This window comes from Triplophysa rosa, linkage group LG18, assembly GCF_024868665.1.
Source record: "Triplophysa rosa linkage group LG18, Trosa_1v2, whole genome shotgun sequence".
Lineage (NCBI taxonomy): Eukaryota > Metazoa > Chordata > Actinopteri > Cypriniformes > Nemacheilidae > Triplophysa > Triplophysa rosa.
In genome coordinates this window covers 5,401,277-5,420,347 of record NC_079907.1, presented here as the reverse complement: position 1 = coordinate 5,420,347, position 19,071 = coordinate 5,401,277, and the positions used below count along the sequence as shown (strand labels likewise).

General features: G+C 39.1%; 1 protein-coding gene across 12 annotated transcripts in view; it reads right to left on the bottom strand.

The window, feature by feature from the left end:
* Positions 1-19,071, bottom strand: part of camk2g1 (calcium/calmodulin-dependent protein kinase (CaM kinase) II gamma 1) — a 74,086-nt gene extending 55,015 nt beyond the window's left edge. For 7 of the 12 annotated variants that reach the window (XM_057358829.1, XM_057358836.1, XM_057358830.1 and 4 more), the window contains exons 1-2: positions 18,885-19,070; positions 17,821-17,915 (exon numbers count right to left, since the gene is read on the bottom strand). In XM_057358829.1, coding sequence (XP_057214812.1) covers positions 17,821-17,915; positions 18,885-19,021 — 232 coding nt within the window. In that variant the 5' untranslated portion in view covers positions 19,022-19,070. Of the gene's footprint in view, positions 1-17,820; positions 17,916-18,884 lie in introns of all 12 variants that reach the window. The other 5 variants (XM_057358837.1, XM_057358841.1, XM_057358839.1 and 2 more) reach the window with 2 other exon arrangements.

The following is a 19,071-nucleotide window of genomic DNA, read 5'->3' as shown; positions in this document are numbered from 1 at the left end:
AGGGCATAATGTACTATATTAATATAAAATAATTTTCTATATAGATTTTTTTGTATTGTTTCTTGTATTTTAAATTTTGCACTGCATTCTTTAGGGTTAACAGAAATGTCCATAAAATTAATAAATAATGTCCCCAAAGAAAATTGCAAGTTTATCTTCCTCTTTTTTTTATTTTATACTGTATAACACACAATGATAAAAGTCACAAAACAGCCAGTTTCAAAGGTGATTCAACAGTTAGCGGAAAGGATACGAAAGTGTTTCCCAAGAACCAGTGTTACAGCAATGAGCTTCAAAGAATTACACCATACACATACACAACAGGAATGAATCTCCAGATAATAGCACCATTCAAACTTTCCACAGGGGCTGGCCAAATCATCAGACAAGGGGATTCTGGGTAATGCTGTACTGAGCAGAGCTCCAAGCTTACTGCACCTGTGGCGCAAAACAACGGTAACCAAGTGGCAGGATGACGGACGCAAACAATACATTCTCAACATACACCCCCACCATGGCCTGAGGGGGCAATTTACAGCAGATTATTCCCTGCAGACCAAGAAGTGGTGGAAACAAAGCTATGCCTCGTCAGAAAGAGCCTCTCCAGAAACATTTCAGAGCATCGAGCAAAGGTGATTTACGTCATTTAATAGCTTTTAGCTGCGTATCTCTCTCCCAATGATGTTCTCCAAACCCAGTCTTCAACAACAATACAGTCTTGCTATTTTCAAACATTCTTTTTTATACAGTCAGGACGGAATTATATAAAAAGTCCAAATCACGGCATGACTCTAATCAACAAACCAATGACAGAAAATATGCATTTGATCAAGCATTTCTAAATTGAAAATAACGGCTGGTAATGTGATAAAAAACACTTAGTATAACCGCCTAGTATCAGTAAATCCACATACACTTTTCCTCACCCTTACGTCATATCCAAACCTGTATGACATTTTCTGCAGAACACAAAATTTGATATTTGAAAGTATAGAACTTTGATAGTTCACCCAAAGATTAAAATTCTGTCATCAGATGTGATGACATCTGTGATATTTTAATCTTTAAAAATGTTGATAACCGAACATCATTGGCCCCCTGACTTACATTGTATGGACAGAAAACCATTGGGAGAACTATTCCTTTAAATAATGTTTGAAGACTATCAACACGCCAGTGCCTTGCGAGCGCTTTAATGACTTTGATAGAATGTTTAATAAAACAAACCCTAGGGAACATGCAAATTCACATATGTGCATCATATATAGTCCATTTAATGCATCCCCTGTCTCATCCTTCCCCAAACAATCAACAACAAACAGCAAACCAATGAGCATGTCACCAAACGCAGCTTTCATCACTCCGTCTTGCTGGTATTATTGTACAATCATTTGTTTCTGTCCGAGATGTGTCTTAAACTAAAATTCTGCTTATTTTATAAGCATTCTAACTGAACCAGGGAAGCATGTGCCTTGTTATGACCGTGTGGCCATGAATTAGAGGCAGAACATGTTTGTTTACGCTATAGTAAAAAAGGCAAAAAGCCAGTCACTCTTTTTTCCTCAGAAAACAAAAGCCAATGCAACAAGACTGAATTATTCACATCTAGCCCTCTTGAGAAATAAATAGAGGAGAAAGAACTGAGAAATAGGACATGGAGAAAGTGGGGCACACAGGAAAGAATGGGAGTGTCGAAGTGAGATAGAGAACAGGAAGAGGCAGCGTGGAGGCTGGGACTTTCAAGGTGAGATGAAAGTCCTTGCTCCACGTTTTAAATATGGTTATAATACAGCGCTGTCATCACAATTCAACTTTTAACAACAACACCACAACATAATCTTTAATGTCAGAGATACTGAAAAGGCTTGAACTCGTAACACCCGAGTATGGCTACAAAATATTACTACATTAGAGGATCAACAAATATTGATAACTAATAAAACCGTAGTCAATTTGTGTCTTGTGAGCAATTTGTTTTTCTATGCATTTTATTGTATATTAGAATAAAACCCATTTATTTTGTATCATTGATAAACTGATGGGGCATTAAAAGCAAATATTGTACAAATATACCCTCCTGACATTACCGTATCAGCTAGCCTGCCTTGATCTTTGGCATTTTGACATCACAGGCATTATCTCATAACTGTGGCAGTTTGCCACACTTATATTTTTTACACGTCACACTAAGTGCACATTACGAGACTGAAGCTTGTTGCCAGGCGCACATTTAAAGACTCGCCGTTCCTTGTTTCATGTTGTGTTGTGTTGGCACACTTTACACATCTAATTGCTAACTAGGTGCGTCAATTAAAACGTCATTCCACTCCCCCGCAAACTCTTGCACATAGCAACGTATGAGAGAGTGCATCCGAATAACACATGGAGGAGAAAGAAAAGGAGGAGAAAGAAAAGGAGAAAAAAGGCAAAATACAAATAAAGTGGTTAAGGAGTCGTGGGAGACAGTTTGATTTATTCATCTTTGGTTTCCAAAAAATAATTTAAAAATGCTATTGGCTGTTGCTCAATGTCCTTCTCTATTGCTTGTTGGGACACATCACATTTCAAACAAGTTTAGATGGTCTCACGAGCGTTGACAATGGTATGCCAGGATTGCCAGCCTAATCTCACGGGAATTCGTAACTATTTTACGAGGTGGCTAACTTGTATTAAAAACATACGATTATTACAAAACTGCCATACTGAAACCCCTCCGCTAAATACCGCACATTTCTTTGTAAAATAAAAATATCTATTATGTCAAAAAACAAAACTAATTTGCAATTTTAAAAAACTTAAACTTAAAAATGTAAAAAATGAATAATTCAAAAGTCTCTTTAATATAAACAAAGCCTTTTTCTGTGCTTTTCATAAGTTATATTTCTTTTAGAAATATCAAACTGCTGTTCAAAACATGTATCACGATTCATTTAACATCTCAACTGACTTAAATCGTCACATATTATAATCGATTTTCAACCAGCTCACGGTAAATCGTTTCATTCCAACCCACCCCTAAACCAGTAGTTCTCAAACTGGGGGCCCCGAGATGGATCCAGGGGGCCACAGATTTTGTGGCATTTTATGAAATATAGAAATTGATCATAGATTTTATGCAATTAAACATCAGAAAAATAAGACCACCAGACAAAAGAATTGATGTTTCAGCATTGTATAACCTAATATGTTTTTGTTTAAATAAAAATGTTAAATTTAAGATTATAAGTCTTTATTTGGGGGGCCGCAAAGCGATGCACTCTACACAAAGGGGGCCTTACAACGAAAAAGTTTGAGAACCACTGCCCTAAACATAAGGTCACTGATGCAAAACGCACTAAAACGATGAATGAATGAGATCATCGGAATTTATATGAATTAGCCACCTCGTAAAATTGCTACGAATTGCCGTAAGATTGTGTTGGATGTGCACCTGGCCTTATATTGATTATTTACTTAAATTCTTATATGTGGACGAATTATGCAACATAAAAGTAATTGGTGCAGTATGAGCGACTTTTAAAGCGATAGTTCACCCCCAAACGAATTCTGTCATCATGTATTCTGTCTTTTCACTTCAAACCTGTATGACTTTCTTCCGCAGAACACAAAAGAAGATATTTTGAAGAAAGTTGATAACCGAACAGGGTCGGCACTTCTATTGTATGGACAAAAAATCAAGTGAATGGGTGCCAGTTTTCAAAATAGCTTCTTTTGTGTTCTGCGGATGAAAGAAAGTCATACAAATTTGAAATTACAAGAGGGTGAGTAAATGATGACAGAGTTTCGATTTTTGGGTGAACTATCACTTTAAGTAATGCATGCATGACATGCATGTCTCTTGAAAAAATTATGAAGCTTGACCACTACACTGTTGTAGGGTTCATGGCCGGGTAAAGCTCCATTAGAGTGTGTGCCTGACATTTCCACAATGGAATAAACCCACCATATAATCTGAGAGAGAGAGAGAGAGAGAGAGAGAGAGAGAGGGGGGGCCTAAGAATAGCCCAGGGAAAGGTGTGTGTCCCCTCAGACACGAGCGCAGATATATTTGGAGACGTGAGGCCCTGTGGGAGTGACCTAAAGCACAAACATAGACAAACACACATGCAAACTGTTAAGTCCAACAAAGCTCCCCTCCTACGTGGTCATTCATACCTGCACCAGCCTTCCCTGCATGTGAAAAAAACTGCTCGCAGCATATGGACTTTATGATCTTCAGCAAATGAGATCTTCCACCAGGAGCTGGTGCACAGCTGTTCACAGTAACCAAAAGAGTCATATTTGAAGAATCATGAGGAAAAGATTGCCCTGCGTTTAAAGAGCCGGCACAACGACAGCAACCCACACCAAAGGAGAGCGATTTGAATGCTGCACTTTAAGGGGAGGCCGTTAAATTTGAGGGATTATGTAATGTAAACACAATAACGAAATTTGTTCTCTTTAAAGTAGAGCTCCCATGATGCTTTTGGGCAGTTTAGGAAACTTCCAAGAAGGCGTATTTAATGAATAGTATGGGTATGTGGGGGATTGGGGAGGGCAGGAGAAATCGATTCGCTGTGATGTGGTCTCAAGATCGATCCACAAAATGCATAATTGGAATTGCAAGTTAATTATTAATAATCCTATTTAATTCAACACAGAGGCAGCAAAATTCACATCGAGCAATTCACGCGTGACAAGCTATTTGGAAAGTTTACAACTTTTCATACCAATCTACAGAAAACAAGACTTAGGAAAGTACAAAACCTGCCGCTTCACTGCTTACTAGATATAATATTTCGCTATCTGCTCTTTGTCTGTCATTTTCCCCCTTTACAAATGCTAATGAAGAATGCTAAATGCTAAATGAAATAAATTGCCCTTTGGGGATAATAAAGTTTGACTAAGACTAAGACTAAAGAGATCTATAACTACATTTTACAATTTTCATATCTTGAGGGAGTACAAAAAAACAGATTTCACAGCAAAAGTACTGCAGGAGTTCATAAACACCAACCCCTGCTGAGAGCTCGTCTGACAAACTTTACCCACAATTTCGTCTGACAAATAAGCACACACGCGAGATAAGATCAACAGTAAGAGACCTGTCAAAACGCAAACACGCATCAGGCGTGACAGCAAACACACTGTGAAAATAAGCGTTTCTTATCTGGTTAAAGAGGAAGCCCTTTGTTTAACATGTGAACGATAATGACTTGGGCTAAAATTACGTTTAAATCATCCGGCTTTGAAGGCCCGGCCGTGATATCGCTGTGGACGAGAAACTGCACTAACAACATTTCAACCCTATACAGTCCTGAAGACCCACACCTCAGATAAACACACACCACTTAACCTAGGAGCGAACATTTCTCTTCAAGTCGAATCAAGGAAAAATGAAGAGAGCCGAACACTTTAGTGCTACGTCTTCCTGGTTCCTTCAAGTATTTACATACAGATGAGAAAGATAGTGTTGCAAAAGTAATTCACATGAATGATTGCGACAGATACCATGAAGACACTCGACAGGAAACAATTCTCTCCGCTCTCCCCTGCTCACATTCCTCAGAAGGCAGAAGCTGAGATGTCCACAGATACATCTCATTTAAATGTACAATGACAGGTATTTTTCTCTCGTACCTGATGTTATGGACTTGCATTTACAATTTAGGGAGTTTTATGTAACCCTAACACGACAGAAGGGTCTTGTTTTTGACAAATTACTTGTCCGACAGGCTGATACACTCAAAAAATATATTTTTGCTGCTTGTCCAATTTACTTAACTAACTTAAGTTGAATCAACACAACTTTTGGAAAATTGGGTCACAACATGATTTTTTATGAGTAGTCATATAACTGAATCCATTCATGTTGGAACGACATAAAGGAGTTGTGTTAACATAAAATTTTTACAATTGGGCAGAGGACTTATATTTCCCAGCATGCTTTGCGTATGACTGCAGAGAGTTTTGAGAGTTATTTTCTTAAATTAGTGTTATTTTATGCATTTTTTTGTAAAAAGAAACACTTGTTAGTTTTTAATATTCATTTATCTTTAAGGTTTTGAAGAGTTTGTTATATTTTTGTGTTTTGTGGCTACCATTATTCAGAAAAAGCGTTGCCTTTGATTAGGTAATGGGCGGTTACATTTTAAACTTTGAACTTCTGTTGAGTTCTCTTAACTCAATATGTTCTTATTGAAGACAAATAAAAGTTTTGTCTGATTATTAATAAAAATGTATCAAATTAAAAAATGTTCTTGGATGCCTTCATTAAATAAACTAGTCGGGAAAATTTGTTTTTTTAAATTGGTTTAATGTAAAATACACATTTTAGCATTATTGAACTTCATCAAGTTAATGATTTAAAACAAAAACAAGACTCTTAATCCGATTCAACTAAACACCATTGCTTTAACTTTGTGTAAGTACCTTAAATTTACTGAAATAAATAATGTTACTTCAATTCAACGTAATCCAGTTATATGGAACCTGTTGACATAAAAAAGTCAATTAAGTTGAACATCATTTTTTTGAGTGTATGTAATAAAACCAACATTGCTTAAATGCCTGTCTTCCTCTTATTGTGTATGATTGTTGACTTCAAAATAACTTAAGCACCGACATGTGAGCATGGGTATTAAAATAACTATATTAAAGGAGAGATTTTTTTTGTGTGTCTGTGAAGTTTCAGCTCAAAAAACACCACAGATCTTTTATTATACCATGCTCTAGATGTTCAGTTTTGCATGTGAGGAGAAACGTGCTGTTTTCTGTGTGTGTATCTTTAAATGCAAATGAGCTGCTAGTCTCCGCACCCTTTCAGCAGAAAACGCAGCAAGGGCTGTGCTTCCAAAGACAAAACAAGAAAGAAGGGTCACATAATGCAAATGAGAAACGCTGCGTCTCGTCTTTAAACACCAAACACATTGTTTTCTATAAGCGAACAGACTCCTAACAAAGCCGTCACGCTTTCTATATGCGAAAGTACACATGACAAACCGGCCGCGTATTTACAAACCATACACACTGCTTTCTATAAGTGAAAGTAGGGCTGTGCCGATAAACGATATCATATCGAATCGCGATAGAATGTATTTCAAAAACGATGATAAACTATTGGCATTTTGACTCGATATGGATTAATCTTACAGTCTAACAGAACGCAGAAATAAACGCAACAACAGTCAGTCAGCGTACAGCAAAGTACAAAGTCCATTTCATACTGCATGCACTTGGCAAAGAAAACTCAACATGAGGAGGAAAACATGACTGGAAGCGGAAACAAAGGTGAAACTAACCTCGAGTTGTCATCACGCGGTTTATCAAGTGTCTTATTTTTTCCCCGCAATCGCCGTTTAAACAAAACAAACTTGAGGCGCAATTGCAAGCGAGTTACTTCGAAACTCAAGCACAAACGTTTTTATATCCATCGTTAACATATCTGCTAACATGAGCTGGTGCTTATGAAACAAACCAGCGCTGCCCTGTACAGATTAGAGATGTAATGAAGTGAGTTTGTGTGCACATTAAAATATTAAACATTGTATGTAAGAAGCTTGCATGATTAAAGAAATGTACTACAGTTTATGTGAGATGTCTTTAAGGTTCACTGAATACATTGAATGAATCACACTACTCGAGCAAGACATTATTGCAGCGTTATGTATGTGCGCAGGTGCTGAGCCAATAGCGTTCGACTGTACCAGTAATGGAGCCCTTTCATTGGTTGAATGTACTGAATGAACACTCCCTTTACTTAACGAGTCAATTGAGTCAAAATGAGACTGAATGAACTGGTACATGTTGTTCATGGCCTAATATCCTCTGTGTTGCAACATTAATTGAATTGAATTTTAACTGGTTAAAGGTTAACTTTTGTTAATAAACTGTATTTAAAATAGATGATTTTAAATACAGTTTTTTAATTAAATATATATCGAAATAAATATCGTTATCGATCAATATAGAAAAAAACTATCGAGTTCACTTTTTTGCCATATTGCCCAGCCCTAAGTGAAAGTACCCTAACAGTTACCCAAGAAAGAAGGGTCATATAAAGCAAATGAGAATCACTGCATCTCGTCTTTGAACACCAAATGTCATGACTGGTCTTTTAGTCTTGGATTTCCTGGTCCTGAGGTAGAGCCATGACAAAGTCTTTGGTTATGTGTGGAGAGAAACATATTATTGTCCTTTTGACAATAATATGCTTTCTCTCCAGTGTCTTGTCATTGGCCCCGCCCCTCTCGTTTCCCGTATTACTTCCCGCCCGTGTTCCATTACCCTCTCATGCCCTGTGTCATTATCCCTCGTTTGTCTTTCCTATATATACCCTCTTGTTTCTTTGTCCTGTGCTCATGGATTGTACGTTGTACCGTGTATGTTTCGTTTACCTTTACCTTGTGCTTGTGCCCTCGTTCCTTGCCTTGTCCGTGATTGTCCGTAGTTTGTGAGTTTATTGTGTTTTTTCCCTGCCGTGTTTTTGGTTTAAGACGTTGTGTCGCTGTTTGGTTTATTAGTTTATTTTTGCCCCCCGTGGGAAGTGTTTTGTTTTGAGTTCTTGTTCTGTTACCGTGTCCGCCTTTCCCCCCTCGTGGGTTTTTTGTTTCTGTTTAATGTCCAATAAAGTATTTCTGTTAACCCCTTCATCACTGCCTGCCTGCATCTGGGTTCTTCCTCCACGCAAGTCGTGACACCAAACACATTGTTTTCTATAACAGGGCTCTAGACTTACTTTTTTGACTAGGAGCACTGTAGCCCTTGACTGAATATTTTAGGAGCGTAATCAGAAAAATTTAGGGGCACACCTTAAATCAGCCTGCAATTCAATTATTCACATTTTCAAAATAACTGTATTACTAATACTGACAAAAAAGTTGCTTGATGACAGGAGATTTGGTTCTGCTTATTTAAAAAGAGGCAGAGTCTACAGAGAAGCTTTGTTATTGATTGGTGCTAAATAGACTGTAATCTGAATTCATTTGAACCAACAGAAATTGTGCTTGACAAAAATTTATAATTAATTGTTTACAGTGTTACACAATAAAGCAAAATGAAAGGCCTCGTGTTATGTTCTTATGATTTTATTGTGTATTAAGGAAACTTGTCCTAATGTTCACACAACACATGTAAATATGACGTAAAATAAAATTTAACAAGAGCATTCGCTTGTCGTTCATTCTAGCTGTGAACGGATTTATGATCCAGCGCGGTCTCAAGTAATCCACAGATAAATGATGTTTCCTCAGCAGTTAGTTAGTTTTAAACATCACATATATCAAATCGTTTGTCCTCGGGCTCAAGAAATCCGTAACAGCAAACAGCGACTCGTAGTAATGCGCTCACGTTGTGTCACATAAACAAAGTTACTGGGTTGTCATTTTTCACGTTTTCTGAGTTGGTAGATGCACCAGAGACCCGGTTATAGATATTTATACATAATATAAAATATATTTTATATAATATGTCGCGTTGCGCCACATCCCACAGCTAGAAGGTGTCTCTACACTGAACGTGTCAAAGCAACAGTTTCAAATCATGCTTAAATGGTTTAAAGGCCTTCACATGAATAAGTTTTGTGATTATATAATGTAACGCTAGACAAAGGATGACAAAATAAACGGATGCTGCGTTAATTGCGTTAAATATTTTAACGCGTAAATCTGAAGAAAAAAAAATCGCATACGTTAATGCGTTAACACTGACAGCCCTGATATACACACATGTATGTGTGTGCGTTTATATATTATATAAATATTATATAATAAACATATAATATAAACACAAACATTTATTTTGAAATTGATTAATCGTGACTAAAGGATTTGAAGGCCCTACTTACATTTTACATTTATTCATTTAGCAGACGCTTTTATCCAAAGTGACTTACAAATGAGTGAGCATTTGTAACAATGTAACATTTTGAAAACATAAGGAGAAATAAACAGTATTTAACTGTCTTAATATTAAAGAACAGAGAGAAATGCTGACATTCTCTAAGATTATTCTGATAATACTGGCCATACTGGATTCATGCTAGAGACACTCATATTCCCCATTCAGTGTGGTTTAGCAAGAGGTTGAGAAACGACAGCGCATTCAATAACTGCAGCAGGGCACCCCCACCCTCCTTATATAGCATGCAAACAGTAGACGCAGCCTCTCGCTGTAAAGCAGGAACGGGTCTGAAACAACCGCCAGCACCACGCTACACAAATGAAGCCACTAAACTTACTGCTCTCCTGTAGAAGATCAATGAAGACTTCAGCTTATCAATCAGTGCAAGACTATCAATAATAGCAAGCTGTGCTAAAATTCTCTGGGCTATAGGAGCTGTGCGAGAAAAGCCAGCGTTCTGGGTGCTGTGCTGGAGGCAGGATGAATATTAGGCTTTGCGACGTGTGAACTGTGATGGACTTAAAGATATGAAGGGACAGATAGAGGGCAGCTCCACAGGACATTGGAAACGAGAGTGAGAAATGTGTGCGTGTTCTAGGTCAGCGGTTCATATAGAGAAAGAAGAACACTCAATGACACTGCATGTTTCAGAACGGTGTGTGGGTGGGTGTGTGCATAACAGAAACACGGGAGCTTTCAACACGATCCTAAAACCCAACACAACAGCAAAACAGTAACTCAATTCTGTAGCTCACCTGGGCAAAGTCAATGTTATGAGTTTGACTTCCAAGTATTGATCAAATATACTGTATACGTTTTAAATGCATTTTTATATAAGCACATTTAACATTTATGCATTTGGCAGACGCTTTTATCCAAAGCGACTTACATTGAATTATCCTATACATTTATACATAGGTATGTGCAATCCCCTGGGATTGAACCCACAACCTTGCCTCTTACCACTGAGCTACAGGAAAGCTGAACTAAGCCATAGTCCTCGCTTCACCCAAAAATGAAAATTCTCTCATCATACTCACCCTCTCGTCATTTCAAACCTGTATGACTTTCTTCTACAGAATACAAAGATATTTTGAAGAACAACAGCGGTACCCATTGACTTCAGTACGATAGAATTGAATGGGTAATGCTGTTGTTCGGTTAGCAACGTTTTTCAAAATATCTTCGTTTGTATTCTGCAGAATAAAGTCATGCAGGTTTGAAATGACAAGAGGGTGAGTAAATGATGACTGAAACTGTCCCTTTAAGCTAAACCTTGCATGCGAGACCGGGCCACAATGTATCGGAACAGCACAAATGTCAAAAGAATAACAACACTTTTTATTAACAGAACGAAGACTAAAGAAAATGCAGAAAGATGCAAAACAAGAACGGAAATGTGAAAAGAGAAACAACACAGAAAAAGGCCAAAAAAGAAGTTCAAACCCGTGCCGGATGAGCTAAGTTATCTGAACTAAGTTATCTGACAATGACAAACATCAGTACACACAGTGAAAAGTAAGAGGCTACTACAAATGCAAGAGAGCAGTAGGCAAATATTTATATACAGGAGGCTGGAGTGTCAGAGGAGTATGTGAGGATTACATGACAAATACTTGAGAGAGAAATGAAGCTAGCATTCGCACAACACAATCCGGCTTCTGTCTTTATTTCGGAATCCAATAAAGAAGGCAACAGGCACTGAATCACAATGAATTAAAAGACGGATTTGCGGACTCCCTCAGTTTCACTATTGTATTTCAACTTTTTTTGCGCAGCTAAAAGGTGTCACAAGTCATTCTCTATCTCGGCTAGTTCTTTTTCTCTATCTGTGCTGAACTAGCAGGCTGACTAATTTAGCATTTCCATTGCGTCTGAGCGTGTGGGTAGGCAGAGCTCTCCGACAAGGCGTGCAAAGGCCTGTGCGGATCTCAGAGGATTTTACTCGGCCGCGGTGTACGAGATGATCAATGACTCAATGCCACCCAGAGCGCCAACTCACTAGCTACAGTTTATCTGGATAACCAGAAAGAAAGCCAGGGGCCTAAACACAACGTCAGTATATGGTGAAACAATGATATCCCAGCCTCGGCTTTGATTAAGTATCGTCTCAAACAGTGGGGTCAGAAAGTCTGAGCCACATTCACATTCAGGGAATAAAAATGAAGATCATACCAGGAAATAAACAGTAAGAAAAGGCCTAAAGGTGCTGTGTGTACTATTTAGGAGGATCTATTGACAGAAATGAAATATAATATGTCTTCAGAGGTGTATAAAGACCCTACATAATGAAGCGTTATGTTTTTATTATCTTAGAATTAGCTATTTTTATCTACATACACCGCAGGTCCCCTTGCATAAAATCCGCCATGTTTCTACAGTAGCCTTAAACGGACAAACTGCCACAGGGCGTTTTTCGTAAATATGTTATCTCTCTCTGCAAAGAAGCGAAAACGTGATGACATCTTATAAAAATATTACATAAAAAACAGACATTTTACTGGTGGTCGCAGATATTTGTGCGCCAAGCACAAAAAAGTGAAGGGATCTCAAGATATGATGTATTTAGCTTATCTTTGGTTCATTTTACTATTCCAAGTTCAACCACTAGGTAGGTAGGACAGGAAGAAACTTTCTCAGTTTAGGTTCCTCATTTCATGTCACCCGTGAAGTCGGCCACTTCTCATTAAAGCAGAACCGTATCACACTTAGTGGCAATCGTATGCAATCAGCCAGGCAGCTACACTGTCCATTTGCGTTTTATTACAGCCCACATCTTTACCTGATTAGAAAAAAAGCTATTTGCATGACGGTCTACATTTTAATAGATAAATCGACTCAAGTTTTCTGAGTCACTCCATCAAGTCTCACTCACTGTCATAACAACCTGCCAAAGGTTTTTGCCTGTAATCTCTCTCTTTCTCAGCGTGTCCCGCTCTTCCCATCTCTCTCTCTCTCTCTCTCTCTCTCTATGTCTCTATCTCTATCAGAACGTTTTCTGATGGCAGCATCCAGGTAACAGAGAGAGCTATTCTCACATCCTTCTGCTCAACAGGTGAGTAATCCCATTTTCCCTTCTCCCAAACCTCTACCTCCAGCCCAAACCCAATTTATTTTAAAACCTCTCTTTATCATAAAGGCAGTGCGTGGAAAATTGAACAGGACCCATTTTGTCAAGAAAATTAGATTTCTTTCACAATATCTTGATTTTTAAAGGAACAGTTTGCCCGAGAAGTACTATTATTTATATATATATCGTTCACTTCATATCAAACACTTTTTCTATGGTGATTTAATGAATGCAAGAATTGGTGGATTCGGTACATTATGACTCGCTTTAACGCTCAATAAAGCACCCAAGAGTGTCAGCAAAAAAAACAATAAGTGGTCATAATATTCTTTTAAAATTCTTCACAAAAAACACAATTCGAAAATTATAATGTTATTATGAAACTACTATGGGCTGTCAGTTTAATAAGGCTGACAAAGCAGAAGAAAACAAAAGGGATGCAGAGCAAAACAAAATGGCAAAGAAAGCAGGAGGGATGGGAATTGATGGAAGGTTCTACTTAAAGGAGCAGCACGCACCAGAACAAAGAGTGCAAAATGAGTGCGGACCGACTGCTCGTAGCTCCCATTACAAGAGACAGACAGAAAAGAAGAGCCGAACACAATGCTGCGATGTTCCCTGTAGTGAGGATGTGCTTCTATCAGTCTTCAGTCTGGTCCTTACAGTGCCTCTCCTTTTCACACAATGGAGTTCAGAATTAAGCGGATTTGGGCTGTCCGATACATGTTCCACGTACTGGGAAAATTTAATTTGAACACTCACTACTCCATCCATTCATTCTGTCATGCACGACACATGCCAATTTTTGAAAATGCTCAGCGTTTTCTAATGTGTATAGTGTTTCTAATGTATCAGCTTTAATTAAGCTTATTTTAAAATATTTAGTTGAATAAAAATATGAAATTGGCTATTATGTATTGAGAAGGCTGTCGACTGGTAGTGGACGCAACAAGAACGCAAGGTAACTTCGGTTAATGGGTTGAAAACAATTCTAGAAAAAAATTGAATAGCCAAATATTGGCCAGTCAATCCATCAATCACTAACTGGTACTAAACCCGGATAACAAAAAAAATCTGACAAATACTGTCTGACAGAGACTTTATTTGTAATACAATATAATATGATTTCATAGTCCTTCTCTTCCAGGGGAACCTGCGGTACCGCAGAAATGTGCAGCTGGAAAGCTGGAATTGACTACACAGATGAAACACTGGGCACTGAGCAGTCAGGCGATGATGCATGCAGGATAAGTGACAGTGATGAAAATATCCCAGGACATCAAAATGCGCTATAACACTTCTGGTCAGATCAGTCAGAATGAGAGCATGATGTTTTGGAGCAAGCATTAAGTTTACTTAGAAGAGGACACGTCTTCTATCCTGACTGTTTGATTACCCCTGCAAGGGTCACACCCTTTTATGTCATTTCAAAGGAAATATGCACGTGTACATGCAAAATATAAGAACTGTGCATGCGCTGACACTAAAGTCACAGTCACACAGTTGACTTTTCCCTCCATTGACTTCCATTCATACGCATAAGAATGCGACAGACCGTAAACCCAAGCCCGTCCGAAGATATTTCGCTGCGTAGCAAAGTTCAAGTTTGGTGACCTGCGAATTCGCGTCACTGGAGTGCATGAGACCAATAGAAGATCAAAACGTCACAGCAAGACCTCTTGGTACAGGAAATGTAAAAGAGGGAGGAATTGCTCCCGCCCATTTTCGTCCGAACGAATTTCGCATGCTCAAAGTCTTATCTGACCTCAGCGTAAAACAGGGATCGTTCAGCCTTTTGGATCACTGCCAGAGAACTCTGACATTATAATTGAACAGTATCACAAATATCACAAAATGCAGAGACAATTCCGATCCTATGCTGGTTTTCTTTAAATAAAACATGCAACTAGACGTTTAGGTGACTGGAGCTCAAGTCAGCCTAAGGGAGGTTAAGTGTTGTCAACAACGGCTTAATCTGAATCCACTGGATTAATTCAGATAGTTCAGTCCATCGTGCTGTATCCAAACATAACCACTCAATTTAAAACAATGTAATTCTGCAAGGACAAAGAAACAGGACCAAAAAAATTACGTGTGAAGAGATGGTTTTGGCACCCATCCCCCCCGATCTGAGCCAATGGACTACAATTAAATAAGTGGATTAACCTAAATACAAAGCAATCCTCCATGCAACAGTACAACAGACAAACACATAAATGAGAAAGCCAAAAACACACACATACAGTCTTCTCTGGATAATAATGGAAGCTGCAATAATGTTAAGAAAATCCTGGCCACCGCCCATCAAAAAACATATTTAGGTCCCCAATCCCTACAGGGACAAAAAGGACAGATTCTTGGCACTCCTAAAAATAAATAAACAGGCATATTAAAAAGTGCACTATGACGCCACTCCTTTATAGAAAATTAGTCAGCAAAAACCCTTCGGAGATCGACAGCAACCCCAGGAAGGGGACACACACACGTGTCTAGCAGACCTATGCTATAGTGACTCACAGAAATGAAGCCGAGCTACTTGCTTTATGTATACAGCTGATTTCATAAAGGCATACATCATCATCATCATCACAGAGAAACCCGCCCACCCACTAATAAGGTCATTGTGTGACCTGGTCAGTGCACTAATCACACAAATATTTATATGGTGAGGCCCCCAAGGCCGTGTGTCTCGCAAAGAACTAGTCAACCGAAATTAACTTTTCGGTAAACTGTTTGACACAAGCAGGCGGAAGGTTTGCTTCATGAAACTACTACTCTAAGCTTCCGTCAAGCTCACGTGCGGCTATTCTGCAAACATGTGGTCAGGGCACTGAGGGATTATGGGAGATTTTTTCCTTTTACATTCATCCTCAACCGAGACCATCAACACAAGTCTGGAGCTCCTCGTTTGAGGCAGCCAATCAAACACACCCCAAGCGAAAAGCGTTGCCTAGCTACAGCAACAAGCGCTTCGTCGAAACCCCCACAACCGTCGAATTATGCGCAACTCCTGCTTACTGTTCAAATGAACTCAGAATAAAAGGGATGTAAAAGACAGAATAGATTCGATTTACTGTTGTAATTAACACGGTACCACATCTGGGCGTCAAGAAAGTTCGATAGTAATTTGAATTTAGTTGGCAAGTGCACTCATCACATCTCTACAATACAATAAATCCAACATGATTTAAGACATGAAAAACACTTTGGGTAGGGCTTATTGATCTATTCAAATTGAATAGATATCAACCAAAAATTAAATGCACGCACATCAGAGCCGAGGGGATCATTAAACCAACCATCCAGACACAGATGAATTGATATAGACCAACACCAGGGCAGGCTAACAAGAACCACACCTCTCCGCTGCTAACTTCCAGAATCTTCATATTAGCGGTTAAAGGGTTTCCGTCATGCCTCTCTTCCTCGGCTAACAGGACGTCTGCAGTATGCTCCAGTCCTGAAGCCCTTAATTGGCAGGGCTGCTGGAGACAAGCACTCAACAAAGAAAATGGCTGGGCCATAAACAAGACCCTCGCTGTCCATACTCTCTGCTTAATTTCACATTAACTGAACGAAAAACTGCTAATCAGCAAATCGAGAGTGGGAGAAAGACATAGCGCATAAGGTACCTCGCTGGCTAACCTCCTGCCATTATGACAAATGAGCACCTCCGACCTGCTGAGGCAGGAACAATTAGTTATAAAACAGCAAACCAAAAGTCAACAAGCTAAAGCGGAGCTAAAGCTCATTTCATTAAAAATGGAAATAATTGAGCCTTGTTCGCCTAAAAGTGGTCTGAACGATTTTTCAGGCAATCGATGGGTTGGAACTGACGGCGACACTGTCATCTTTTAACACGGCAATAAAAAGTGTACTATAGGCTCAAATTACCCAGAATCCTCATCAGCATATGACTCAGATTGTAGGCCTTTCTGTCATTTACGTTGTACCGCAACTTTCCTAGGAATCAGGGAAGCAACGGCAAAAATTAACATATGGCATTTAGAAAAATCCTGCCACAGTAACCACCGCAGTGCCTTTACGCATCTTGGGCCTTAAGTGTGCCTGTTCCTGGAAAATCCATCCTTCATTATTTACCTGAAATAACTAAATTTCTCATCAAAAGCAGCTTTTCAGGAGCATGCGGGTCTGCGACACCACACGGTACTGATAAACACGTGCTTGAGCGAAAAGGTTTAAGAAATTATTGCAAAACTGCAGGTGGGACTATTTGCCAGATTTTTGCTGCAGGGCAGAGAACAAACATTCATGTGTCTCCCACTTCATGTTCTAAGAAATCAGGGCTGAAAAGAGGCAGAAAGAGACTTTCTTCGCTCTCATTTAGCTATGCAAGACTTCTGCATGCCTTTTCCCCTAGAAACAAGGCTGTCTGAGAACATATGAACACATTGGGACCTATTTGAACAATTGCGGTCATCCCAGAGGGCCAAGTTTCAAAGCACAGATCCTGAACTAAACAGGTAGGTACAGAACAGAGCTCAAAGGGAATTCTGGGTGCATCCACCTTTCTGTTAAATAGCAAATCGTTTGCATTATCTATTGACAAGACTGGAAGAGTTGTACCTTTTACAGGTACAAATGTTACAGGAACATTAGCCCATAGTGTTCCTGTGACTCGATTGGTAGAGCACTGTGTTAGCCACGCAAAGGTTGTGGAAACACACATACCGATTTTAAAAATATATCTTTTTGGGGATAAAATTGTCTGTAAAATGCATAAAGCAAGGAAACTGACAAAAGCCACAAAACTATGATCTCACGGGTCCTCAAAAACTTGATAGCTCAGTCAGGGAAAAAACACGATCTGCACTGTATGTACCAATGAACTGCTGAATCCAATGCCTTACCTCTTGCTGACAGTTTCTTTGTGTTAATAATTTTAGCAGCATATTCCTGGCCAGTGGATTTTTTCACACATCTCCGCACCACGGAGAACGCGCCCCTGCGAATGAAGAACACACACACTTTGATTTCCCTCGAAAGTCAAATATTATGTATCTGAAGAACGCGGAAAGAGCTGTCAATCGTCGGTGACGTAACAGCAGCGTCATTACAAATGCCCGCATCGGTCATGATTTTGAAAGGTGTAAATCACTGAATACTGTCTGCAAGATATTAAAACAGATTTATGTACAAAAAAACTTAACATAAGCTACAAAAAAATAGGAGAAATGGACGGCAAGCAAGGAGGTTCACATCTGCATGTCAGAAAAAACTCTGTAATTCTCTCCCCAAAAGTGATATTGAATTCTCAGAAAAGGCGTCATTGTTCATTGATTGATTTATTAAATCCCTCTTTATCGCTCCCCTCCTAAAATATTAAAGTGTGATGAACTGTGCGACACACTCAATATTTCATTTTAATATCATATAAACGTTGATATATCCTTTAGTGCACTACATAGTGCATTTGCAATTTCAAAGAGCTGCACAACACATTCATTTCGCCCGCGGATACGAGCACAAAACAATATACAGTACAGAGAAACAGCGATGTCGTTACATGTCAGGCAAAGTGCCAACAAAATACACAAAGTAACAAAAAAAGCTATCCGTCAAACTACAAGCCCTTAAAATAAAACAAGGTGTGGACATTCAACATTGCATACACACTATATCCAACGTTCTATGCTACACGTACCCAAAAGCCACTACGGACCAGCAGTAAAGCTGAAATTAATCATCTTTAAACCTCCGTCAGTCACGCAGAGGGGCTTGATCGGATCAAGTCCAGAACCGACACAGTCCCAGACCTGAACCGACGAAGACCCCGATGCGTGGCTGTCGGAAAGGTTTACGAGTCTCTTTGCAAGTCATAGCCGCTGTCAACATCCAAGTACAGAAACGGAACGAAACAAACAAGAGTAACTTGCGCCGATTACGTCACAATGCCACAATGTTGCGCACTTACTTTCCCAGCTCTTCGTAAAGCTGATACTCGTCCGTAAACCTGGTCGAGGTTACGATTGTAGCCATGTTGTGTGTGCGTGTGGGGAGGGGGTCGATGCCTCTGCTGCTGCGGTTCAGGTTTCGGGAGGAGAATCTCATGTGTTCCAGTGAGAGAAAGAAGGGAGAGATACAGACGGAAAGAGCCGAGG